This window comes from Chlorocebus sabaeus, chromosome 14 (genome assembly GCF_047675955.1).
Source record: "Chlorocebus sabaeus isolate Y175 chromosome 14, mChlSab1.0.hap1, whole genome shotgun sequence".
NCBI lineage: Eukaryota > Metazoa > Chordata > Mammalia > Primates > Cercopithecidae > Chlorocebus > Chlorocebus sabaeus.
In genome coordinates this window covers 80,363,715-80,390,745 of record NC_132917.1, presented here as the reverse complement: position 1 = coordinate 80,390,745, position 27,031 = coordinate 80,363,715, and the positions used below count along the sequence as shown (strand labels likewise).

The 27,031-nt window shown below is 37.8% G+C and overlaps 1 protein-coding gene across 5 annotated transcripts in view; it reads right to left on the bottom strand.

The window, feature by feature from the left end:
- The window catches only part of CTNNA2 (catenin alpha 2), a 1,149,887-nt gene that overhangs the window by 220,171 nt on the left and 902,685 nt on the right, over window positions 1–27,031 (bottom strand). For all 5 annotated transcript variants that reach the window (XM_007970059.3, XM_007970060.3, XM_073023121.1 and 2 more), the window contains one exon: window positions 10,772–10,924. In XM_007970059.3, coding sequence (XP_007968250.1) covers window positions 10,772–10,924 — 153 coding nt within the window. The remainder of the gene's footprint in view (window positions 1–10,771; window positions 10,925–27,031) is intronic.

Below are 27,031 nucleotides of genomic sequence, written 5' to 3'. Positions count from 1 at the left end.
TTGAGCCTGACGTTTCTCATCTGCAAAATTATGATATTAACTATTAAAGCAATTCCTTAGAGGATTAGAAGAGATAATGTGTGAACATTACCATAGTATCTAGCACAGGGAACAAGCTAAGTGTTGATTCTCTTTCTCTTCCTTAGGTAGGGACAACATAGTTAATTGCCCTCTATTTTCTGGATGTTTCTTTGTAAGGGTATTTAATTCACCTATTGGAATATAATTTGGAGGTTTAGATATGGTATGGTTTGCTTTTATCTAAATGCCAGTGAAAAATTACAGAGATGAAATTGAGGGCTGGGTGTAAAGATTTTGTATTTTATTTAGATATTTGAGTCCATTAGAAAGTTTTCATGGAAACTAATAGTTGATTCCTCTTACATATGAGAAACATTGATTTCATAATCATGGCCCTACACTTGATAGTTTGACTATGGTGTAAAGATTGAAATGTTACCTGGTAGTATTTGCATTATGTGCATAGTTAACTCAAGCACTTCAATAGACCTTTGACATAAAAATACTGAATATCCTTGGACTCCACCAACTTGCAAGCAAGCTTGAAAATCTGTGGCATTTAGTAATTTGAACAGCTATGAGTGATGCAAGCTGTGCAGGTGAAGATTCATGAAGCTAGTGGGTGAGCTTACTTTCCTGTCCAATACCAGTACCTGAAAGCAGTTTGCATGATCTATTCCATTAGCATATAAGAATTCTTCTGCAGTAATATGCATTACTTTCAGGGTATGTGCAGTAAAATAAAGCTGTTCTCTAAAATGTGATTTCAGAGATATGAAACTTAATGCCTGTACAATAACACCAACATCAGCAGCTAACATCTTTAAACAATTACTTTGGGGCCAGAAACTGTACTAAATAATTACATGAAGGATCAGACTTTAGGCTGTACAGATACTTTGGATAGGAGCCTGGGCGCAGTGTGTGGCACAGTGGCTAAGAATGTGGTCTCTGGAGTCTGGGATACTTGGGTTCATGCATGGACTCTGCGTCTTTCTAGCTATGTGACATTGGGTCAATTATTAAACTTCTTAAAACTTCAGGTTTCTCATCTGTAATTTGAAGTAAAAAATAATGGCCACTTCGTAAGGTTGTCAGAAGCATTAAATAAGGTAAGGAAGAGTTACTTTTAAAACCCTAGCTTTATATCTAAATACTTAAGAGTCTAAGGTGGGCCCTTGAACTTTTCTGCAATGCTTTATTGTATATTACAGAAAACCTTACAAAATACGGTAGGGTTTAAGAATTGGGGAATTTATGGAGGAGAGTAGTACTGGAATATATACTTTTTAAATGACAAAATAAAATTTACTGTAAGTTTAACATGTGTGAGCTGAACAAAATAGCTCTTACAGAGTATTATTATTTACAGGCTTGCTATGGCTCAATTGATTAGACAAACTTTAGTAACTCAGTTCTAGTTCAAATATTATTAGCTGGATTGGGGAAGGCAGCAAGGAGAAAAAGGGGTATGAGAATATTGGGTTTGTCTTTAAAAAAATGCATGGAGGTCCAATTCCATCAATGTAGGTTTTTTTTTTTTTTTTTTTTTTTTTTAGATAGAGTCTCACTCTGTCACCCAGGCTGAAGTGCAGGGACATGATCATCATCAATGTAGTTTTTGGTGAAATTTTTCTTGATTTTCTTTTTAGTTCGTGGTTTGAAACAAGGCCCTGGAAAATACAAAAATCTTACATTTATTTAAACCCAGGACATCTGTGTAGGGGTTTTAGGACCACATCTATCAAACAACTGAAGCCAGAGCCAACTGAGAAACAGCCTGAGTTTGTAGGCTATGTTTTATTAAAGTTTCAACTGATTATGTCAAAACATGGATTCATCCCAGACTATTCTCTGTCTCACACACCACAAATCCAGTATTTCAGCTCAACCTTGAAACTACAGGAAAATCGAGCCACGTCTTTCCACTGACCTTGCCTCTCTTCTAGTCATAGTATTAATCACTTGCTGGACTATTGCAATATTATTTTACATATTCTTCTTTCTTTGCTTTCTATTACTCTATGATGTATTTTCCGTCAAGCAGCACTGTGAACTTTTAAAAATGGAAGTCAGATTATGTCATGCCTTTGTTCAAAACCTTCCAATGAACTCAATATCTGAGTAAAATACAAAATCTTTATACCCAGCTCTCAATTTCATCTCTGTAATTTTTCCTCTCACTCTTGGCTCCAGTCACACTGGTTTCTTTGTTCTCCACCAAACATGCAAAGCACACTGCTGCCCTGGGGTCTCTGGACTTGTTTTTTCACAGTCTGGAATGTTCTTCCACTCCCTTCACATCTCTATTTAATAGTCATCTTAGAAGGGAAGCCTTTCTCGACCTCATATGCCCTCCTCCTTCATTCTTTATCATCCTACTCTGTTTAATTTTGTGCTACAGCACATAGTTCTGCCTTACATAGTATACACTTACCTCTCCCTTTCTTATCTTTCCCAAGAGAATGCATGTCCCATGAAAGCGGGAACTTCCTCTGATTTGTTCACGGTTACGTTGCCAGCAACTGGACCAGCATCAGCACATGGGCCTCTCAGGAAATATTGCTGAATGCAGCATTGTGCAAGTGGAGGGATTAATTGAGAAGAGCAATTTACTCAAGGGTGAAAGGAAGGCACTCTGGTACTGAACTGATGGATGATCACATTAGTGATTCTGAATATTAGGGTTTGACTCTGACTTCCAAGCCCTGCATTTCCAGTAGATATAGCTTCTCATCCTTCATGGGGCACTGCTATCAGGAGTAACTAAGCCAAGAGGATGAAGGAGAGAATTGAGATTCCCTTGTCTAACTCATCATTGCTATGGCTTCAGTGCTGTACTTTACTTTGTCAGATAAAACTGGCTCCCTCTCTCACATCCACTAGCTGAGGATGAGAGTAGAAGCACACTTGACAGGCAGAGGACAGGAAAGGAATGATAGTGGAGTTAGGGACACAACTTCAGGAGCCCCTTGAGAGAGTTAATTCGACTCCTCAGGGATCCTAGTAGCAAAGAGCAGGTGTTTTCTACTTGGTACAAATAGTATTTCTTCACATTAGTTCTTCACAGATTTGAAATTCCTTCTTGGTAGTAAATTAGACAATTAAAAAGGTACAAGGCCTCTTTACTGCTGATCTCTAAGGTGACCTGTAGGATCCTACAAGTGTGCTATTGAAATATATTACCTCAGGGGCCCAAAAGCTGGCAACATCACTGGCTACATTCATTACTTTATTCCTTTCTAAGCACCATGTCTTTCTTGAATACTTGCTATATGCTAGGTGCTTGGCTAGGAGCTGGGTTGTAGTTAGGATTAAATTAGACATGGCCTCTTTCCTAAAGGAATTGGTAAACCAGCAGAAGAACTAGCATACAGTTGTAGAGCTGAATGGGTACAATCCTAAAGTAAATGGGATGTCATGAAAGTGAAAGACACAGGGAACTGATTCCACCTGGGGTCATGATGTTCAGGCTGAAAGCTGAACAATGCCTAGAAACTAGAGGAAAGGATAGAGTGGGGAATGCATCCGGAAATGAACAACACAAGCTTAGGTCTAGGATGGGAGGGAGCCTGGCACATTTAACAAGCAAAAGATGGCAGGTGTGGCTGATTCCTTGTTGGGGGGCGGGGGGAAGGAGGGGACAGGAAGGTGAGCCTGAAGACTGAAGAGAAGGTCAAATCCTGAAGGCCACATAAGCTTCTTTACAATGTTGGTCTTTAACCTGATAAAAAGAGGAAGGCTCTGAATGGCCTCAGGCAGGGAAATTATATGATTTTATTTGCATTTTTAAAAATTCACTCTGACTGCTCTGTGCAGAAGGGATTGTAGAGGGCCAGGCAGATGAAAGAGGCCTGTGGGGAGGCCACTGCAGTTGCCTGCACAATAGAATGTATGCCTTGCACTCAGGAGTGCATGATAGAGATAGGGGAGAAGGGAAACCAGGCAGGTTGACTGAGCAGGCAAGAAATAGAAGGAATAAAACAAGTTCAGAGGCCCAAATATTGATCTCGCATCTCATTTTCAAGATTAGCTTTTATTTTCATTGTGGTGATGCATATTTTGTGTCCAATTTACATCCACTCCACCCAGCCCTGACCAAACTGCTTTGCGGCTGAGTTGCCATAATTTGCACTCCATTTCTCCGGAAGGCTTAGACGTGAGGTATAACAGGTGTTTCTGGATCAGCTCAGGATCGACCCCACCCTGAAATCCTTAGCTAATCTTTAGAAGGGCATGATTCTGAAGGTGAGAGAAAATTACTAATAATTATTTTATCTAGTGCTACAGATGATACTTCCTATAGTGACTTTACATCACAGTTGACCTGTCAAATTCTAATCAACATACCCTGGTGGAAATTTCCCCAAATTTTATTAAATGTTGTAAATACTGTGGAGGAACACAAAAACAAGAACAAAAAACTTCTCAAAATTTCACTTCTTAAAGCAATTATGAAAACCCATATTATTTTTTCCTATGAACATTTCTATACACTAAAACTGCCCTTGTTGAGGATTTTTCTAAGGTTCACAACTTCTGTAGGTTGTGAAAGGGTCAAATCACTTCATAGACTGCATTTTTATGAACATCAAACTGGGAAAAAATGGCACACAAATATAAGGAAAAAAACATAGATAGCAAACTGAATATACTATCATTAAACTCAAGAAAAATGCTGAAGGACTAAATCTATGAATCACTGATTCATAGATTGATTATTTCACGTATTTATGAATGATTCTTATGTGATTAATGGAAATGTAGAGATTCATCAGAAGTTTTCAAACAGAGATCAAAGTTGCCCTGGGAAGGATTGGAGGTTGTGCTTAATGAGGAGAAAGGACATTAAGTGAGGGAATTGTAGGAAATAGACAGACCTCCAAGCTTGTTATTTCAGTTCAGTCAGAACTGTTTTTATTGATTTATTCATTTATTTGAGGTATGTAAGTCCCAAAATTTCCACTGGATAAAAAGATATCTGACTAAAAATACTAACAACAAAAACAACAACAACAAAACACCATAAACTTATCTAAATGAGCCCTCTCAGGAATTTGCACTTCTTCACATAATGGAGTAGCCTACAAGTGACCCACTCACCTGCTGAGAACCACTAGAAATACACAATAAAAGCAATTTACTTGAAAGCACAGGAGAGCTGCCAAAGATGTCAAAACTTAAACTACATCAAAAAGAGCGGCTCATTGAGGGGAGCCTAACCTTCCGCCTGTCACTCCAGTCACCCTCGCTGGGATTTGCTAATTCTTAGTGTTGAAAGAGAATCTGAGAAGTCAGAAAGAAGGTTGCTGTTGAGAGGAAGAGAATTCCTTGGAGTTTTCAGCAATCTCATAGGGCTGAGAAGGCAAAATATGGAGCTGAGCACAGCCCGGCTGAGGCAGCCAACTCGGACTTAAGATCCCATAGAGAAGAGAGGTTCAAAGAAGTGAGCTTGGCGCTTCATCCCCAGCTTTTCCGCAAGGCGTTTGACAGTCAATTAAGTTACAAATAGCAACAGGCAAGAAGCAAATTGAGACCGTCCAAAAAGCAAGGCAAAGCAAACTTAGTCTCGTGGTGTTAAAAAAACAAAAATTGGGGTTTGTGATTCACAAATGAGGTGACACGTCTGATCCTCAGTTGGCCACCCTGGAAGATTATCCTTCAGGACTGTGGTGAAAGAAAGGTAAGCTAAACTTTAGAAGTGCTACAACCTAGGTTCAAGTCACTTTAATCTTTGATTGCAATGAGATGGTTTGCCTCTCTGCTGCCCAACAGAAAATAGGGTGATTCCTCTCTGGAAGGAGAACACATTATCCAGACCCTCTATATTTGTCCACACAAATGTTTGCCATTCAATCCAATATCACCCAGCATATTAAAAAACACAATCAGAAGAAAAATTAATAAAAATGGACAGGCAATAAGGTCTGTCTCCATTTTCAAAGCCTCATAGAGTCCCATAATAGTTCACTTAAACATGTCTAAATTCAATAAAACATGGCACATTCCAGTCATCAGTCAGACATTAAGGATGAACTGTAATGAACAGTCCTAGTCTATTTTGATTGTTTGCTGGGCCAGGTGCGGTTGTTCATGCCTGTAATCCCAGACCTCTGGGAGGCCGAGGAAGGCGGATCACGAGGTCAGGAGTTTGAGACCAGCCTAGCCAATATAGTGAAACCCCGTCTCTACTAAAAATACAAAAAATTAGCTGGGCATGGTGGCAAGCACCGGTAATCCCAGCTACTTGGGAGGCTGAGACAGGAGAATTGCTTGAACCCGGGAGGCGGAGGTTGCAGTGAGCAGAGATCACGCCACTGCACTCCAGCCTGGCGACAGTGTGAGACTCCATCTCAAAAAAAAAAAAAAAAAAAAAAAAAAAAAAAGAACGTTTGCTGACAGTTTTTAAGTCAGTCCTACCCTTCCCCCATTTCCCTTTTGTCCCCGAAACGGGCAAACTGATAAGAGGGACACCTTTGTATTGCTATTGGGAAATTCAAACCACTAAAATCCTGGCTGTCACATAGAAATCCTGACCCCAGCCACATGCCCCAACATGATAAAAACTAAACCCACTTATTCTTCTCTTTGTTTGAACCATTATGAACTGGCATGGGTGCCTGCTCTGCTGTCCCTAAAGTCCCACTGCATGAGCAATAAACCTGTCTGGACCCTCTTGGTGGGTGTGTTGCATCATCAGTGTTAACATGTCAGTGGATTTTGGATGCGTTGGGGGCTGCCATCTGTGGAGCCGCCCAGAAACAAAAACAAAACTGACCCAAACATTGCAGTTCTTTGACTTAGCCTTTTGAAATAACTGTCATTAATCTTTTTTTAAAAGGAGATGACTTGATAATAAATTTTACTAGAGAACTGGAGTCCCTTTAAAAAATAATCAACTAGAAATTTAAAAAAATGAACTCAATATATAAGTTTTAAGTATATTGGACACACATGAATAAGTGAATTTAAAATTAGGGCAGTAGAAAATAACCAGACTTAAGCACAGATTAGAGGGAAATTTATATCCTTAAATGCGTACAGCACTAAAATAAGAAAGGTAAGAAATTAATGACATGATTATCCATTCCAATGAGTTAGAAAAGAAGAAGTAAGTTTTACTGGAAGAAAGCAGAAAAAAGAAAGAACTATGAAGAAGAGAGCAGAAATAAATAAAATAGAATACAAACAAACCTATAAAGCTGAAAGCTTATTTTTAAAATTGATAAACTACTTGCAAAACTAATCAAGGAAAAAAGAGAAAATATTAATTAATTAAATGAGGAGTGGGGAAAAAAGAAACAGTACTGCAGATCCTTATACATCTAACAAAAAATACATATGTATTATGGACAATTTTATGCCAGTAAATTAGAAAATTAAATGAAATGACAAATTCCTAGAAGGTAAATTAACAAAGCTGATCTTAAAAGAAATTAAACAATGTAAATTGTCATATGATTGTAAACCTTTCTTCAAATCCTCACACTCACATTATTTTATCAGTGAATTCTACCAAACATTTAAAAAATAAATGAGGCTCATCTTAACACATTCTCTTCCAAGAAAATAGAAAGAAGGAAACATTTACAATTCATTTTTTAAGGGAAAGCATAACTTTGATACCAATACCTCTGAAAGAGAATTAAAGGAGATGAGAAAATCATCTCAACATCTGCAGAAAAAGCATTTGATACAAGCCTATACTTACTCATAATTTTTTTAAAGTCTTTTGGCAAATGGGTAATAGAACTAGCTTGACCTAATTAAGATATGTAAAAGAAATGTAGAGCGAACAATATAATTAATGGTAAAGAACTGAAATTTCCCCACTGAGATCCAGAAATCACAAAATATTTATCACCACAATATTGTACTGTAGGTCCTAGCTAGTACTATAATGCAAGGGAAAAAAAACCAAACTGTAAGTATTGGGAAAGAAGAAATACACTTACATGGTTTGGCTGTGTTCCTATCCAAATCTCGCCTTGAATTGTAATAATCTCCACGTGTCAAGGGTGGTGCCAGGTGGAGATAACTGAATCATGGAGGTGGTTTTCCCCATACTGTTCTCCTGGGTAGTGAATACATCTCATGAGATCTGATGGTTTTTTAAGGGGAGTTCCCTGTACAAGTTCTCTTGCCTGCCACCATGTAAGACGTGTCTTTCCTCCTCCTTTGCCTTCCGCCATGATTATGAGGCCTCCCCATATATGTGGAACTATGAGTCAATTAAATGTCTTTCATTTATAAATTACCCAGTCTTGCATATGATATGTCTTTATTAGCAGCATGAGAACAGACTAATACAACAGTCATAATTTGCAGGTACATGACTATGTACATAGAAAATCCAAAAGGAAATTGTCAAAATTTTAGAATTATTAACTGAATTTATCAAGCTCAATGGATATAAAATCAATATACAAACCAACTTTTTCATATTACAGACACAGAAACTAAGAAAGGTGCCCATATCCACACACTTTTCAAAACTAGAAAAAGGCTAACACTCGGCTCAGTGCTTCAAGTTTGGTGTTTTTTTTTTTTTTGTATATATGCAAATTTGTATATTTCAGTTACTCCCTAATCAATCAGAGGCCAGTCCACACACTAGCCCCTGTATCTCCTAGGCATCAAGACATTAAAATGCTGCTGGTCACAGTGACAATCCATGGGAAATGAAGGGAATACCTGATGGAGGCAAAGTGCAATTTTCTGAAATGTGGAGCTGCAAGTAATCTAAGCTTTCAGCTTCTGTCACAAGTTGAGGATCAAGAATCACAGGTAGTGAACGGATTTACCTACAATGGAAGCTAAAGACAGGATAAGGGGAAATGGTGGATGTGTCCAGGGCCTGTCACAGGAGAAAGGAGAGTGAGTGGAGAAAGCCGAGTCTTTGGCCCTAGTCTCATATTTACACAAGATGTTAAGTCTGAACTTCAAATATGTCCTGCAAATGAAGTAAAGACACTAAGAGGAAAGTAGATGTTTATCACACAACTTGAAATCCATGTCCCATTCTTCATCCACAGTGTCTACAACACACCATCAATTAATATTTTCGGTAAACTCTGCAGTTATCTTGTAAATGCTGTAATTATATAGATGGGATGGTATATTTATATGCTAACATTATTTTATTACATGTGACTATTTAAAGGTTTGTAGCACCCATCAGCATTTTTTTTTCCTCCTCCTTCTTCCCCTCCTTCTGTACCCATATTCTCCTCCTTCTCTTCTCTGCCTTCCCCTTCTCAAAACATGAAAATGGTCAGAGTTTCCAAGGTCAACCTTGGAAAGACTCTGGATCCCTAAATAGCTAAGTGAACTGTCCGAGCATGTAGGTGGAATGTGAGCAGTGATATAAGGCTTGCCTGGTATGAGAGAACAGAACCAGAAAAATTGCCTTGATTTTGTGAGTATTACCCTAGTTTTAGCTCTAGGCTGGTATTGTCTCAAGACATTGGGGTTACGGCAGGAAGTTCAAAGCTTCCATTATTGTAGTCAAGGTTTCTGCACATAGAACCTGCTGATAGCTGTCATGGGTAATGGCTCAGCCTGTATCCTAGAGAAGCAGAGGCTTGACGTAGGACTTCCTGTTGGCTGGGTGTCTTCAGCCCGAGGCACCTGCAGTGCTGGATTAACCAAGGAGCAAACTAAGCAGGTGCTTAGGATGCAACTAAATCAAATACCACCCCCATCACCCACTCCAAGAAAAGCAGAGATGATTTTACATTTAATGAACTTACTGAGAATTTTAATTTTTCCATCCAGAGGAAAAAAAAAAACCAAAACTTATTTTCCTTTCAGCTTGCATTTAAGTCTTCTGTCATTTTAAGTGATTTTATTTTATTATGAATTAAAGTGGGAATGCATCACAGTGGTGGTGGTGCTGGTAGGATTAAGTGCTCAGAGCCTGTAAAAGTTTTAACCTGGCCCTAATAACCATTCCCTAAATTTTCCAGGATCCATCCTCATCCCTCCTGGGCTCTTGTTCTCCAGCACACATATTTCTTGTGTAACATCTCTATTTTCTATTATATTTAGCCCCACATCACTAATCCTACCTTTGCCAGGCTCTTGGTATTCAGCTCCTAAATTTAGGCAGCCTAGTTATCATTTACTTTGTACAATATTTTTTTTCAATATTACCCAGTAAAATTTTGAATTTATAAAGCAACTCCCACAGATTCCTTTAACACGTAAAATATACTTACAATGCTTAACGTACCCTACTACTGCCCCAAGATCTTCCACCAAAAGTTCAAACATCTCTTTGGGGGGAGGTGTGATTTTTTTTTTATTTTTTTTTTTGCAAGTTCCCAGTGTGGACAGCGTCTAGGCACCACTGGGTGGAGTGGACAGTGGTTTGAGGAGGGAGAAAAGGGAGAAGTGTCCTAGGCCTCCATTTAGAAATTTTAATTTATTCCCTCGAATCAAAGCTGGCATTCAGCACTTCAGAGTGTCCCTTCTACTTCTTTTGTTTCAGCTCCTGCTTGTTGTTCAGGAAAATCGGCAAATATATTTCGGAGCATGCTTAGAGTTGTGAGATAGACAAAAGAAAGATGACTGATAGCTTGATTCCTTGGAAAAGGGGTACACTAATCAGAAAGTAAAGGAAAGAATGATTCCAGGACTTTATTTCTCCAAAAACACAACAGAATAGCTCTCTAGTGAAATTCTAAGAGCCATATGCAGAGATTGAACCCATCGGTAAATTCTAGTCTTCAGGCCCCTCCACACTTACCTCTACCAGTTTGTTGGCATGCTCGCGGAAAACCTGGGCATATTCTTTCACTTCCTTTTCATTTCCACTCTTTGCTGCCTCAATGAGAACTAGCAAAGGAACATTGGTTTCCAAGAAAGAATCAGATATGTGATCCATCACTGCTTTCCGAAGCTACAGTTGAAACAGAAACAAAAAATGACATACAATTAAGAAACAGTAGAATTGTCCATTTTTTTCTAAACTGCTTTTGAGCTCTCATTACCCAGGGAGATAATATTCCTATTTTCTTTTTAAAATTTCCCCAGAGCTTATACTATTAAAGGAAAACCAATGACTGATGGAAGTGTGTGAATTAAACATATTATATGTCAACCTGAAAGTTACATAAATGGCCTGTTGCTCAATACACTATGGGCCCTCTCCCATCAAAGGTCTTCTCTCATCTTTCATTGACCCAAACCTTCAGGATGTTCTGAATCATGACACAGTTGAAGAATTCAGGCTCTTTGAAAAGGAAAAATCTAGGCATCAACCAACAAGTTGGGAGAACTTTCATAAAGATCTAAACTTTGAAGCAAACCCTGAAACTTTGCCACTGTGCAGTCTCCTGCCCATTCTAGATCCATTGTTTGTGTTAGATAGAAGCAGAAACATGAAACATCTAACAATCTCAAAACTGTTTGTGCCCAGGTGCTATGATGACATAGTTTCTATGTTCCAGAAATACTTATAATTATTCTTCAAGATAAATGAGAATAAACAAGCCCAAATCTTCTAACAATGCATAATTATACATCATTCCCACATTGTTAAAATAGAAAGCAGGGCAGCTGCATGAAAATAAAATGAAACTGTCCCTGAAAAATCACCTTGGTGCTGTTTTGTTCATAATTATCTGAATGTATATGGGATGTATATAAAAATAAACAGAAGAGAAGATGATAAACACTCTGAATGTTTTCCAAACAAATATACCTATTCAGGAGCATTCAAGTGAATCTCTTGATAGGATGACACACACACATATTCGTTATTGGTCAGAACAAGGAAAATTAGGAGCAAATCTCAATTCCTTTTTGTTCTAATTACCATAAGGTATGCATGAAAGTACGTATAACTTAGTTTGGTTTAACTCTGAATTGTGTTTGACATTTTACCATATATAATGTAATAAAGTCTATGTAAAGTTAACATCTCCCACATACTCATTTGACAAAGTGTATTAAATTACTGCCTGGGATAATGTTGGTTATTGGTGAGCTCATATATAATGTGTCATTTACTCAACTAAAATCTTTGCATGTTATATCATTTCATTCCTATTACAAACTATAAGATAGGAATGATTCTTATACTAGTTCTTCAAATGAAGAAGCTGGGACTTTAAAAAGTTAAATAACTTGTCTGCAGTCATAAGTTAACAAATGGCAGTGCCTAGGGTAAAAAGGTCTGAAGGGGATCCTACAGTGAACACTTGAAACTGACCTGCAGTGGCTCTCTTCCAGAACAGGCCCACAATGGAGGAAAAAATATTTAGAGTGGAATCAAAATTGAACTTGACAGGGACAACAGAGACAAAAGAAAGAGAAGGTTGAGATAAAGTAGGGGGGATAAGAAGAGTCAGGTTATCTCAACAATCAGACAAACATTTTTTAATGCCACACAAAAATAACAGAAGTGAGAACTCCGGGAACTTGAGAAGCCATCTGCATCAAACCTCTTTCTAAGCCTTCAGGAAGATAATGTTCACAAAAATGAGCAACTTAAAATTATCAAGGTCAAATCTCATCCAAAGTTATTATAAGAAAAATTAGATTAAGAAATATATTATCCCTAAGCATACTGAAAGCATGCCAAAAGGATATGCTTATAAAACAGATTAAAACTGTAACCTACCATTTCAAGTAAATTAAAAACATCACAAAAATAATATAAAATATGGAAGAACATGACAAATTCAAATAAGAAAAACTAAAGAATTAGGTCATGAAACTCAAGAAAGAATTATAAATAAAAGAAAATCATTTGAAAAAGACAAGAATGAATAAACACTACAACAAATGCCATAAGACAAATAAAGTAAGGAAAAGTTTTAAATCCAAAAAATATTTTTTAAAGAGCTAAAAAACCGTTTGAGAAAATGTGACAAATAGTGAAGATAGGCAAAGAAAAGTCAAAACAGGGCTACCAGAAGGTCCATGAAAAAAGAAAATCAAAACAAGAAAACAGAATGAATACCAAAAATTGTAATCAACGAAAACTTTCCAGAATATATGTATATATTGAAACTGTATTCTAATACTGTATATTTTTAAATTGCTAAGGTGGGTTTTTAATGTTCTCACCACAAAAATAAGTATGTAAGGTGATGAATATGTTAGCTTAATTTAATTATTCATAATATATACATATATCAAAATATTACACTGTACTCCACAAACATATATATGTTAATGAAAAATAAAAAATTTGAAATTAAACAAATAACCTACAATCTGAAAGAATGTATTATGTACCTGAGAAGACTGACCCGTAATTATCAACCAAGATATTTTCCAGTAAAATGACTGAATTCCAAAGAAAAAATGAGGGGAAAAAATCTGCAGTTCAGCAAATATACCGTATGATTTATACAGGAAAAAATAGATTATCAGCAGACTTTTTAATAGTAAAGATTTATGCCAAAGGAAAATATTGTCTTTAAGATACTCAAGGAAAGATAATGTAAACTAAGAATTTTATAACCAGCAAAACTGACACTCAAGGATATAAGGCATAGAAAATCTGATAAAAACGCAAGAACTCAGAATATTGTTCTCATGATCCTTTCCTATCTAGTTATTTTAAGAATTAAATTTTGAGAATTAAAATAACTAGAAAAATATTAACATAAAAAGTGATAGAATATAGTATGAATGTTTGTATACTCTGACAATAAAGACATATTACAACATTGTGAAAAGGGGACGAGAAAGGGAATAGAAAATACTAAAATATTTTAAGCATTTTATGTGATTTTAATTATAGGGGAAGTATGAATATTGTTATTCCAACATTATTGTGTTTAAATGTAAAATAAAGAAAATGATTAACTATGAAATTTTAATTCATCATTTCCTATGCCCTTGCTAACCAGAAGTGTTGGTAGGGTAGAAAGTAATTGAAGAAGAATTCTCCAATGCTAGATCTGAATTAGAAATGTCAGTAGAAACACACAGGATTTGATTCAGATTTATTGAGGCATAACTGACAAATAAATATGTATATATTTAAAGTGTATAATATGATGATTTGATAAACATACATTTTTTATAAACATATATATTGTGAAATAATTACAATTGAGTTAATTAACATATTCATTCCCTCATATAGCTACCTTTTTTTTTCTTTATTGGTGAGAACACTTAAGATCTACTCTCTTAGCAAATTTCAAGCATACAGCACAGTATTTTTGATAATCATCATGGTGTATATTAGATTCTCATAGTTTATTCACTGTATAACTTACAGTTTGTACCCTTTGACCAACATTTCAAGCATTTCACCACCCCCACCTCCAGCCCCTAGCAACCACTGGCTTACTTTTTGTTTCTGTGAGTTCCACCTCTTGTTTGTTTGTTTTTAGGTTCCATATATAAGTGATGCCATATAGTATTTGTCTTTATCTGGCTTATTTCACTAAGCACAATTCCCTCCAAGTCCATCCATGTTGTCACATATAAAAGATTTCTATTTTTATATGGTTAATAATATTCCATTGTGTATATACCTATTTATCTGTCTATCACATTTTTTATCCATTTATCTATCAGTGGACACTTGGTTGATTCCATGTCTTGGCTATTATAAATAATGCTCCAATAAACATGGGGGTGCAGATATCTCTTTTAGATATTGATTTATTTCCATCAGATTCTACCCAGAAGTGGGATTGTTAGATAATATGGTAGTTCTATTTTTAATTTTTTGAGGCACTTCCATACTGTTTTCTATGATTGTACTAATTTACATTCCCACAAACAACGTTCAAAGCTTTCCTTTCTCTATATCCTTGCCAACGTTTGAAAACATGAGATTTTACACTGAAAACATACGCACACTTGCAAACATTTTCTCAGTTCTGTCTAATGAAAAAGCCTGAAAATAATGGCTAGCCTAGTAGTGATCAACAACTTGAAACATAACTTTACATTACAAAAACAGAAAACAAAAACAAACAAACAAACAAAAAAAACAGAGCTTCATGGAGAAAGGGCTGATTCCAGGCACTCTGAGGCCGGGATTGTACAAATAAGCTTGAAATATCTTTTCATGCCAGGTAGCAAAGAACTATCAAAGACTCCCGGGGGCATGCCAGAATAACAGGACGCTCCCACTGGCCAAAGATAGAGATGCTTTGAGTTGAAGATAAAAGACATTCCCTGCCTCCCAATAAACTTAGGTCCTTGCATACGTGAAAGAGAACTGACTAGTGTTCTGTTACTGCCCCAGTATTGTACATTATTAAGAAATGTAATTCTGTTGTCTGGAGCCTTTGTACATTTTGAAGTTTATTAGCTACAGTAGTTGGCCTGCCCTAATTTAACCTGAAAATAGAATTTTTATTTTCCTACAAATTCTGCCTTCCCTTACTTAGATCCTTTCTACTTGAAGTGTGGGCCACTGGCCAGTACCATGCCATTTCCTGGGAGCTTATTAGAAATGCAAAACCAAGACCCATCCAGAGCTGCTTTTAACCAGAATCTGCATTTTACTAAGATGCCTAGGTGATCCTTCCACAGTATAAAGTTTGAGGAATGCCTCCCTAGAAGACCTATTGTCAAGTTCTTAGTCTCAAGGATCAGAAACTAATTCTAGCTGATTTAAGCAGAAAGACTGACCCATGAGTTCACAAAATGGGCAGAATTCAGAAATGTTAAGACACCCTATGTCTTTGTGACAATAGGTTTTGATTCAAAATGTTAGGCAGACCTGATTTTCATCTGGGTGAAACAGAGACCAGAACTCTAGGACATACATCCTCACCTCGTTGAAAGAGTACAAGAGGTAGCGGCCGGGAGGAAAGTATTCTTTGAAAACAAGTGTTTTGGCCATTTAAACTTCTTATACAGAGATTCATAACATGAGAAATTCCCTGAACACAGAAAAGGAACTCAGATACTGACCCAAAAACAAAAAAGTGGCCAGCAAAGAAAAGATCTGGCAGAAAACTAATTCAGAGATTCAAGCATGAGTGGAAGTTGAAAATAAATAGAGATACATTTATAAGAAATAATTAAAAGGTGAAGGAAGAGTTGTTTATAAGGAACAAGATCAAAAGCTATGAACTAGGACAGGAATGGCAAGTATGCTACAACTCTTCCTTTCTATGCCCACACCAGACATGATTAATCAATTACTGCATTCTTTTATGCTGAGCTCAAATACTACTTCAACACAGTGCTCCAAGTAGCTACTACTAATCAATCCCGATTCTCCTTCAGGATGAAAGCTTTCTTTCTTTGCTAAACTTCCCCTGCAATTGAAGCGTTTTGCATGCCAATCTTTAGGCAGAATTGGCTATGTGTCTGAGCAACCCAATGCCATCTTGACTTTCAGAAATAAAAGTTAACACCCAAGTTGAGGCTGGGCAGATGATGTTTAATAAATGCCTGACCATTTAACATCTATCCTGTCATTTAGATAAATGTTTACAAAAATCTTGTTAAGAATAATAGTGTTAACTTCTTTATCACTATGATACAAGAAATACCAGCCAAGGTCAAAACCGGGGTTAGAGGGTGATTTCAAGTAGGCTCAAAAAATCTGAACCCTTAAATCTTTCCATGAATATGGCTGTTCCAGGCTCCTCATGAATACTGACATGTTCTGCCGTATTTCCTTAAGCTGTGTGGTATAATCGTTATTAAAAATGAAAAATCAAAGCAACAAAGTGACTGAGCCAGGAGCCATCCAGCCTAGGGGGCTTGACAAGTATTGAGCTTCATTAAGTCAGGCAAAGTTTAGCCAGTCTGAAGGTCAATTAGTGTAATCAGTCAGTGCTACAATCTATCCAAAGCCACTTTAATAAGCCAAGGTGCCATCAATGCACACTCCATTGGTAACGAAGGCACTCTTCATTGTTCAGGTTGGGTTGGGAGCAGGTGGGGGAAGCAGAGGCATATCTATAAGGCCTGGGGAAGACATTTAAAGAATAATCATGGTTCTTGCTTTATTTAGTTTTCTTTATAAGAGAAACATGAAATTCTTTGGTCATTATCTTGATGAAACTGACTATCTTTCATGAAGCAAAATCATTTTAATTGGGATACTAGCATCTCCTCTTAATGGACCCAATTACCTCTATCAGGCCCTGTGCTTTTCCCTACCCATCTCATTCACTGTCCACCAAATTCATTCAGGTCTGCTGGATCATTTAAAAGTACAACTGTCATCATTAGCAACACTTATATTGGAGCCAGATCAACAGCCAAATCAACATATGTGCCCTTAGATTTTTTTCTCTATGAGTGCTGATGGTCAGTATAAAAGTTAGGAACATGTCTCACTGATGGAATAGATAATTGTAATAGATTTGTTGCATGAATAACCTTATTCTTCTCTCTCCTTCTATCCATACCATTGCCATGTAACTCTGTAGTACCTGCCCTCTGTGACTCTGGGCTTGGTCATGTCTCATGTTTAGGGTCAATGGATGTTGGCCACCATGATGCATGTGGACATTTGAAAGGCTCATTCAACATTGGCTGGCTTGGTCTTGTTCTCTGTCATCCCCAGGAGAAGGACATGCCCAGGCTAGACTGCCTGTCCCAGAAAAAGGGTGACAAACCTATTGACCAGGACTGAGTCACCTCAGTCATCGCTGTCAAGGCCTTCCCAGATCCATTAAGAGCAATAAAATCCAGGCACAGGAGAAGGCTGGGCCAAGATGACCACCTCAGAGCAGTTAGCTACAAATGCTATTGCTGTATGCCCCTGAAATACTGTTATACTACACTGTTGTGACAATAGATAACTGATAACATACATAGAATAAGTTTTCATGGTTACCAAATCACCTTTTGGTGAAGTGGGAGAGACATCTTGAAAATAAATTTCTGATCAATTAGCAGACTAGTCTGGGGCCATTTCAATTCATTTCTTTGGCCAAATGTATTGAAAGAACAGTAGTCTACTCCTCATGTTTCATTATATAGCCATGGGCTGTGTGTAAGAAAATCACAGCTGTAATTTATTATTTTTATAGATTAAATAAACACTTTACTCAAAAAGTTATAACAAAGAGACAAGCCATTGGGACTAGGACAGGGAAGGGTTGATCGGGGCTTTTCCTGAAGGACAGTAATAGGTACTTAGCTCCTACTGTTGATTTCATTTTCTGCCCCAGCACACACAGGTCAGTATCAAATTCCTCCTTTACCTCCACAATAGGCAAGAGCGCTTGCCTTTATGAGAAGAGACAGTGAAAAGCTGCCTCAGGGTCCCAAGGAGTGCTGGAATCATTGTGGATCTCCAGATGGCTTAATCCAGCAGGTACAGCACCTTGACATGGTGCTGTTAAAAATGTTAGCAGAAAATAGAGCCCACAATTGCTGGATGCAGCGTAAGAAAGCAAAGGAGAGGCTAGTGGAAGGGAGAGGATATGCAAGAGACAGAAGCAACTGCAGCAGTGAAATGAGGAGAAGTGGCGAGAGCAGAAAAGCATTGGGGAAAATTAATATTTCATAATAACAATCTTCATTTAGTGCTTACTTTGTGCCAGATACTGTTCTAAATAATTAGAATAACTTGTTTACTTTTCTCAAAAATCACTGGCTACTATTTTATTCATTTTACAGGTAAGGAGACTGAGACAATAGAATTAAGTCAGTTGTCCACATTCACAAAGCTAACAGATAGCAGTGGCAGGATTTGAACCAATGTTGCTTGGCCCCAGACTACATGCTTTTAAATACTAACATACACAAGCTCTCATATGTCTACTTTGTACCAGCTTTGTGTACATTATTGACCAAAAGCAACGGTATATATGATGACAGCAGCAAACATTCCAGGAACAAATGTGATTCCTGGATGAGTAAAGTACATATACAAGGGATTCTGAAAGCTCCCCTCTTCCCTACCCATGATATAGTAAGACCAAAAAGAAGAAGAGCCCCTGTGGAGAGGATAAAAGAAGAGACCCCATGGCAGATGGACACCATAACAGGGAATCAGTGACCCTACCAGAGGTAGAAGTGATGCTGAGTCCTAATGAATCCCTACTCTGAGACTAGAAAGAGAACTGCTCAATACTCACTATGAAACTCTGACTTCCTGGGGGTTTAGGGATCTGGAAAAAAATAGAGAACTTGTGGTCTAAGATATGCCTACTGCAACAATGTATTCGATGAATTATACTTGCTCTAATGTTACCATTTTCTTATAACTCTTAATGATCAAAATGTTTTAAAATAGTAAATTGTAAGATGCTAAAGAAAGTGTGTTTCTTAGGATTCTAACTGGGTTCAAGCCAAGGGACAAGAGACTTCTCCCAGAAAGACTGGTATCCCTTTTCCACGCTTTGATATGGTAATTATGGTTTATACGGAAATCCATAAGCCAGGTGGTGGCAGAGGTGAGCCTTACTATAGAGAAATCTTTGAAAGCTGCAAATGCAGCTTGGTACTGTGACAATCTAGCATTCTAATTTGCATTCTCACTCTTAAGAGTATTAGGATCAAAAGTTCTTAAATATATCTACTCCATAGTCTATAAACACAGGCATATCCAAAAGTGGGAGCCAGAGTCCTCAGCAGCCAGGACCAGGGACATCTTGAACTTGGTATCAGCCAGCAAGTGCAGAAACTCATAAATACTGCCTTCATTAGCTCATGGGCCCTGTGATTTGTGTCTCTGATGAGCAGGGGCACATTTTTTTGACCCCTCCAGTAAACAGGCAATGTAATTCCTCTGTAAATTGACTACTAGAATGGTTTAAATGCCCTTGCCTACAAGCTGAAAGGCATAGTTAACACTTTTTACATAAGCTAGAAGACCAAAATTTAGCTATCAATCAACCAGGGCAGAAAGGAATGACTTGACAAAATCATTCGTTAAGTCTGACAGGAGTCAAGAACACAAGACTTTCTTCCAACGGTTTAAATGTATGTGTGACAAAGGAATATTAATTGCATAAGACAAGGCATTTAAAGGTATTAGCTCAGCACTACCAGTCTATTTTACCCAATTAAGGCTATTCATCAATGTAAATAACTGCATTTTCTTCAGCAAACCCAAAGGAATGTAGTCAATGGATCATACCTGCTCTAGCAGTTCTTATTTCGTGGGAGTGCAGAGTCACGAAAGAACAGACACAATTTAACTCACTAACTCAAAAAGAAAAATAAACTGTCTCAAAAATGACCAAAAGCTGTCTACCTATCGGGTGGAGCATGAGGAGTCTATGCTGTATATTGAGCAACATCTAATACTGCAAAAGTATTTTGTACAAAGTCTAAAAACCTGCAACCATTTGATAAATATGAAACAGTTCCCTGCAAAAGACAGTTCAAGAAAAAAATGTCTCTCCCCAGTCAACCAGTTTTGCAGAAGCTCACACTTGCATAAGACTTTGAAGGCTGTGTGCCTCATTTTAATGTACTCAATGAAAAACATCTCTGCAATTCCTTTTACTGGAGAAATATTCATTCTTGAAAAACTAAAAAAGGTCTCTTATTTGCCTTTAATTGTGAAATTCAAAATTCCTTTCTGATCTCAAGAGAAATAATGGATCTAGAAAGAAAAATTTACACAAATGCCATAGTTTTATTCAAGATATTTAACTGTTATGCCAAAGAAGTGAAATGAGAGTAAACGTACAAAAATACGATGGTATAGTTACTAATGCAATTAGCTCGAAGGTGGCAGGAACCTTATTATAAGAGACATAAGAAGTCCTCAGAAAGAAATTATGCTTTATCGCTTACTTAGTTTACTAAACTGTACTCAAGGGCCAGTGTTCAGTCATTTATTCCTTCTACTGGCATTTCAGTAGCTCTTGGTAGATGAAGCACTGTTTTTGGCCAGGGATACAGAAAAAAAAACAAGACAAGCCATCTCCTCTCACTTTCTGCTGAAAACTCCTCCACTGTCTCAACTCCCAACTACTAACAAAGCTACAGTGATCAACATGACCTCATATATGGTTGACTGGCCTCATAAATGGTGCTTAGAACTAAGCATGAGCTATTCGTGTCGAATGTGTTGGAGGCTGGCCTAAACAACACTGTAAAATAGTCTAATTTTTCTACATTTCTTTCATAGCATATTGCACTTTTTTTTTTCTTACTTACAGATTATCTTAGGATTTCTCCACCCCTCCATCAGAGCAGGCATTCTTTTAATCGCCCAATGTCTAAGCCCAGAAGAGTTGGCATTTCAAAAGGGTTAAGTTTTAGGTGGCAAGGGTGAAGGTGGAAAAGACATTTCTAGCATAACTACCTTGCTCAGATCTCTGAACCCCGATCAAAAAGCAGGTCAACTCTTCTGCATATGTGGAAGGTCTACTCAGTTTCTGGCTGCTAATTTTAATGATAATCCTGTGCATGTCCTGTTTTTATAGCTTGCAGAGAACTTTCCTAGACATTATTTCATTTGTCCTTCTTTACAATGTCATGGTGTGGGTGAAGGGTGCTGTTTGTAGGGTAAGCATCATTATTTGTGTTGTTTAGATGAGGAAAGGGAGGATCCTCTGGTTGCATATAGCAAATGCCAGAGTCAGGTATTCGGGCTCCAATAATAATGTCATTTTACTTAAGATCTATGGGTTTATGGACCTGGCTGTTGAAGTTCACAAATCCTAACTTGACAAAGGTCACTTTTATTTCAATTCTTCACTTCCACCCCTAGTTGATTACTTACTCCCAGCCTTATGTCTCATCCACCATTGCTTGCTCCAAAGGGGGATCTAAGATCAGATGCCTGGATGTTTTATTCTGAGTATCTAATATCTGCCGTTGATTAACTCATGGTGAATAGGCACAAGTTGCTTTGAGTACAGTGTGAAAAAGTCAAAAGCTGCATCCAGTTTTTAGGTAAGGTAGGCAATGGTTCCTACCAAGGACCTTTAGGAAGCTTGTAATATGCCCAAAAAATGATTTAATCCCCTCACAATTTAATTGGTAATTGGGAAAGACAATTTCTGAACGGATGAATTTGATGGCAGTCTAAGAGCAGAAGCCTATAAAAAATGTATGGTTAAAGAGCATAAAGCAAGATACAGAGACGAGCTCTCAAAACCTATTATTTCTTTCAAATTGGGTCAATCCTACGCACCTGTTACGGTGTGGTAGGATTGGTACCAAGTAGAGTCACCTGGCCCTGTACTGCCACATGTCATGCATTCCACATTACAGCACAAGTCCTGTGGGTCTTAGAAGAATGTCTATTATAAACATAAGCATCCAGGGAGGAACCCAGACAAAACTCACTACTTCTCACTCTAGGTATGAGTGAAACCTCAGTTCACTTGAGTGGGATGGGTAGCTTGGGGGAATAAGATGCTGTTGAGTGAGGAAGGAAGAATGATGGGAATTTACTTCTTGGTGCAGATGTCACTGATAAATGTACCTCTGAAGTTTCCGGCCATTTGTGGTCAGTAAAGGGCTCAGCACACTTTCTAAAACAGAAAACCATTTGCCACACTCCCCTGTTTTACTCCAATTATGGATAACGGTGAGCCTCCGAGCTACCTTCCCTCTCCAGAGTTCTTCTTTCTCCAGAGTTCTGCTGCCGTATACAATACTTTTCACTTCCTGTCTTTAACTATTGCACAGCATTGCATTTCCAACAGCTGCTGAATTTTTCCCTAGAGGTTCTTCATTTCAGATAGAAGCCCAATGATTACTCCACATTCCCAACTTTGTGGAAATCCTATAAAATGACTGGTGCTGTCGCTATTTAAGGTAAAAGTAGTTGGATTCAAGGTCCTTTAGCTTTTCAGGGAATTCAGGTGCTTACACCATATTTGTTTTATCTCAAGCTAGGTTTACTTTTAGAGCATGGATTGGCAGACTCTTCCCTGTAAAGGGCCAGGTAGTGTAGATTTTGGCCTTTGTGAGCCAGTTAGTCTCTGTCATGACTAATCAAGTCTGCAGTTGTAGCACAAAAGCAGTCAATACAACATTGCATAATCAAACAGAAGGCTAAGTTTGGGACAGAGATAGTAATTGATTGATGCCTGTTCTAGATGGTTTCTTCAGTGGATTTTAGTCTTATATGCCTCTCACTCTATACATAAGTTTCTACTGCAATCTCTGGCTATTTCAAGCTCCATTTACCCACTGCTTACTTGTAACCAAGCATCTGCTGTGTCCAGAAGCTACCTCCTTAAGAAGAGAACTGAAGAGGCCAAATGTGGCCTCTAAGAGCCCCCAAGTGATCAGTGTGACTGGTATTTGACCAAATGACTTTTGTTATTTCTTTGCCTCATACTCTGCTAGAAAGCAAAGGTTATTCTAGTGGTCCCTAAGAAATTCCTTTTCTAATATAAGCTTTGAGGTAAGGAAGGAAGAAGAAAGTTACATGGAAGAGTAGAAGTTGTATCTAGTTGGGTTGGCTGGACTGCTTAATGTAGGTGTTCTGACCTGGACTGGACCCCAAATCATGAATTTCCTGCTGATTTGGCAACAAAGGTGCTTCCACACCCTTGATACTGTTGCCAAAACACACAGAGAATGCACCCAAAGAGCAGCAGGCAAGCTGGTTTCTATGGTAACTTGTGACACAATGCCTACTTGATCAGTCAGAAGTTATCCCCTTTCCACCAGTTAATTTGGTATCTGTAGATACAGCCGCAGGGCCACGTTGGTCTAAGCTTGCGTATTTCACAGGAGAGGCTGAAGGAAATCTGCTCAGAGTCCATTAGTGCTGACTTCTCCCTGCCCTTGGAACTCAGCATCCTCCTGCTCCCATTTTTCTGGTCTCCCAGCCCTGCTCAAAGGTGCAATTTTTTTTTTTTTTTTTCCGAGACAGAGTTTTGCTCTTGTTGCCCAGGCTGGAATACAGTGGCGCGATCTCAACTCACTGCAACCTCCGCCTCCCGGGTTCAAGCGATTCTCCTGCCTCAGCCTCCAGAGTGGCTGGGAATACAGGTGCACGCCACCATGCCCAGCTAATTTTTGTATTTTTAGTAGAGATGGGGTTCCACCCTGTTTACCAAGATGCTCTCGGTCTCCGGACCTTGTGATCCACCCGCCTTGGCCTCCCAAAGTGCTGGCATTAGAGGCGTGAGCCACCGCGCCTGGCCCAAAGGTGCTTTTTTAGTTTTACGGTCTCCCCCTTTAGACAGTTGCAACTCATACTGTAGCTACTACTTAAGGCAACCTGATCCTTGTTGAAATTGAAGGAATCAAATAAAAATACAGAAGTCCTACCCTTAACAGTTAAACAGGATTGATGCATTTGTGAAAAACTAAGAAATTATGGAAGGAAAAAGGATGGGTCTGGGACTGATGAATCACCCAAACTTCTGACAACATTTATGGTTGGATCAAAGAGAAAATCCACTCTTATCCTCAAACTCCTCAGGACAAATGGTTCTCCTTTAATCCTGGAATGCTCAGACACAATCCATTCAACCATTTCTCACTGAATACACCAGGCAAGTCTGCTAGTCTCCTGATATGCATTTAATCAGATATTCCCTCAGCTAAAATGAAAGTCCTTTACTTTTTTCCCTTACGATTAATTAGAATAATAATTATCAAAATCCCATTCACAGTTCAGTTTCTGGCATGGAGCTGGACACAGATATGAATGGCTTAAGGAAGAAAGAAATGGTGATTATATTAAACACGAAGCCTATTATTTTGATTATTATAGAGAAACTCAGGTCTCATTAATAATTGATATTTACCTTATGCTCTTCCCATTAAAGAATTTTAATAAAAGCTATAAACTAAGAGCAAAGTGTACCAACTTTAACAACCACAGTCATTAAAAGGACAGGCTTCAGAGTCAGCCCACTAGAGTCATCTAACTTATGAGGTTTATATCAGTACAAAATTTAATCTTCTTATTGCAACTTCAATACTCTACGCTGGAAAAAAGTCTTTTTGATAGTAATGTCTCTCTGAAGAATTGTAGGGATCATCAGTAAAGAATCAAGTAAAGAATGGACACTAAAAAACTGTCAGTGTCAGTGGACAGCTTTACTTTTCTGACCTTCATACACAACCAGGTACAAACAGGAGTAATAGATCAGATGATCAAGACAGCTGATTATTTCAGTTGTCTCAATGACCAGAGGCATGCCCAGTTCCTAAGCCTAACCATTCTTAGCACTCATTGCTACGATAAGGCAAGGCAATTGTTGGTGAAGCCATGGTTTTGAATGCAATAATGTTTAATATTTGTAGGTCTCTGGAACTCTAAGTAGAGTTCTTTACTGAAGTTTTTATCTGGGGCTTACACATAGGAAGAGAAATCAGTTTTGCAGCACAAAATCAACATCAAGGGTTGATAATTACAAAATCACTAATCTTAACTCAATTTTCTAACAAGTAAAATTACCCAATAATTGTACTAACTGCTGTAATGAAGGAATGAGCTCCCATATTTAAAGCTGAGGTTAACAAAAGGCATCTTAAAATTCCTAAAGAAAGGCCTCTTGCCCTGGGAAGACCCATAGTGTCCCTTCCACCCCTAAGAATCTGTGAACCCATGATTTCTGAATCAATAGCTTCTTGTCAAAGATAGTTGAGAAATAAGTCCACAAAATAGTACTATTTTTCCTCTGTCTCCTTTCCCCAACTCCTACCCATCTCCTCATTTGGGGGGTAACTGAAAATCATTAGACACATGTAACCACATACTAGTCTGCTTCTAAAATAAGTGTTTAAAGAGAGTGTAGCCTTCTTCAAGTTAAGAAGATATGTGATATTTCCCCCTCATTGGGGGACATTCTTTGTTGATAGAATTACATATATTACTATATTTTCCTCTATATAACGGAAAATCAACAAATCCAGGAGCTGTATTTTTTCCAAAAAAAGTAATAAAATAGACCACTCACTAGACTGAAAAAGAACAAGGAGAGAAGAATCAAATAGACACAACAAAAAACGATAAAGGGGATATCACCACTGACCCAATAGAAATACAAACAACCATCAGAGAACACTATAAACACCTGTGCAAATAAACTAGAAAATCTAGAAGAAATGGATAAATTCCTGGACACATACACCCTCATTTTGTGAGGCCAGCCTCATCCTGATACCAAAACCTAGCAGGGACACAACACAAAAAGAAAACTTCAGTCTGATATCCCTGATGAATATCAATGCAAAAATCCCCAATAAAATACTGGCAAACCAAACACAGTAGCACATTCAAAAGTTTATCCACTACCACCAAGTCAGCCTCATCCCCAGGTTGCAAGGTTGGTTCAACATACACAAATCAATAACTCTAATTCATCACATAAACAGAACTAAAGACAAACATCACATGACTATCTCAATAGATGCAGAAAACGCCTTCAACAAAATTCAACATCCCTTCATGTTAAAAACTCTCAATAAACTAGGTATTGATGGAACATACCTCAAAATAATAACAGCCATTTATGACAAACCCACAGCCAATATCATACTAAATGGAAATTTTCCATACTCTAGTATGACAAAAAATGCCTGTTCTGGGTACAGTTTCTTGAAATGTGGCACCATATGTGCATCAGTAAACATTATGTGTAGAGTAAATTAAACCGAGTCTTATAATTAGGCAGTAAGGAAATTACTGTAGACCTGAAAGAGTAAATCAGCAGTATTAAAATGTTCTCCATTTTCTCTAAAGCACTTCAGAGTGCCATAAAAAGCCCATGTCACTGTGATAAACATCAAGAAGAAATGCATTTTGAGCAACACAACCTAAAAGACAACTGCAATTCAAATAGGTCTTCAAATCTGGAGTCCAAGGTGTCATCTCATAAAATTTAAAAGCCAGCCCTTTTGTCACTAATGTGAGAAGAAAAAGAAAGCCATCTGACATTGAGACTTTGCGGGGAACTTTCTCCTACAGCAGGTGCAATAAAGATTTTGATAGATAGAGGCTCTGGAGCAGAGCCAGGACTAACAAGAGGTTCATCCATGATGAAGAAGACAGCAACCTTGTAAATACAGACAGAATCAGTATTGCTGATTTTCCTTTTGCTTCTAGCTTCAATATGGCTCAGCATGGCACTATTTTATTTATGATGATCCTATCTTTATTTACAATGTTGATATTTTG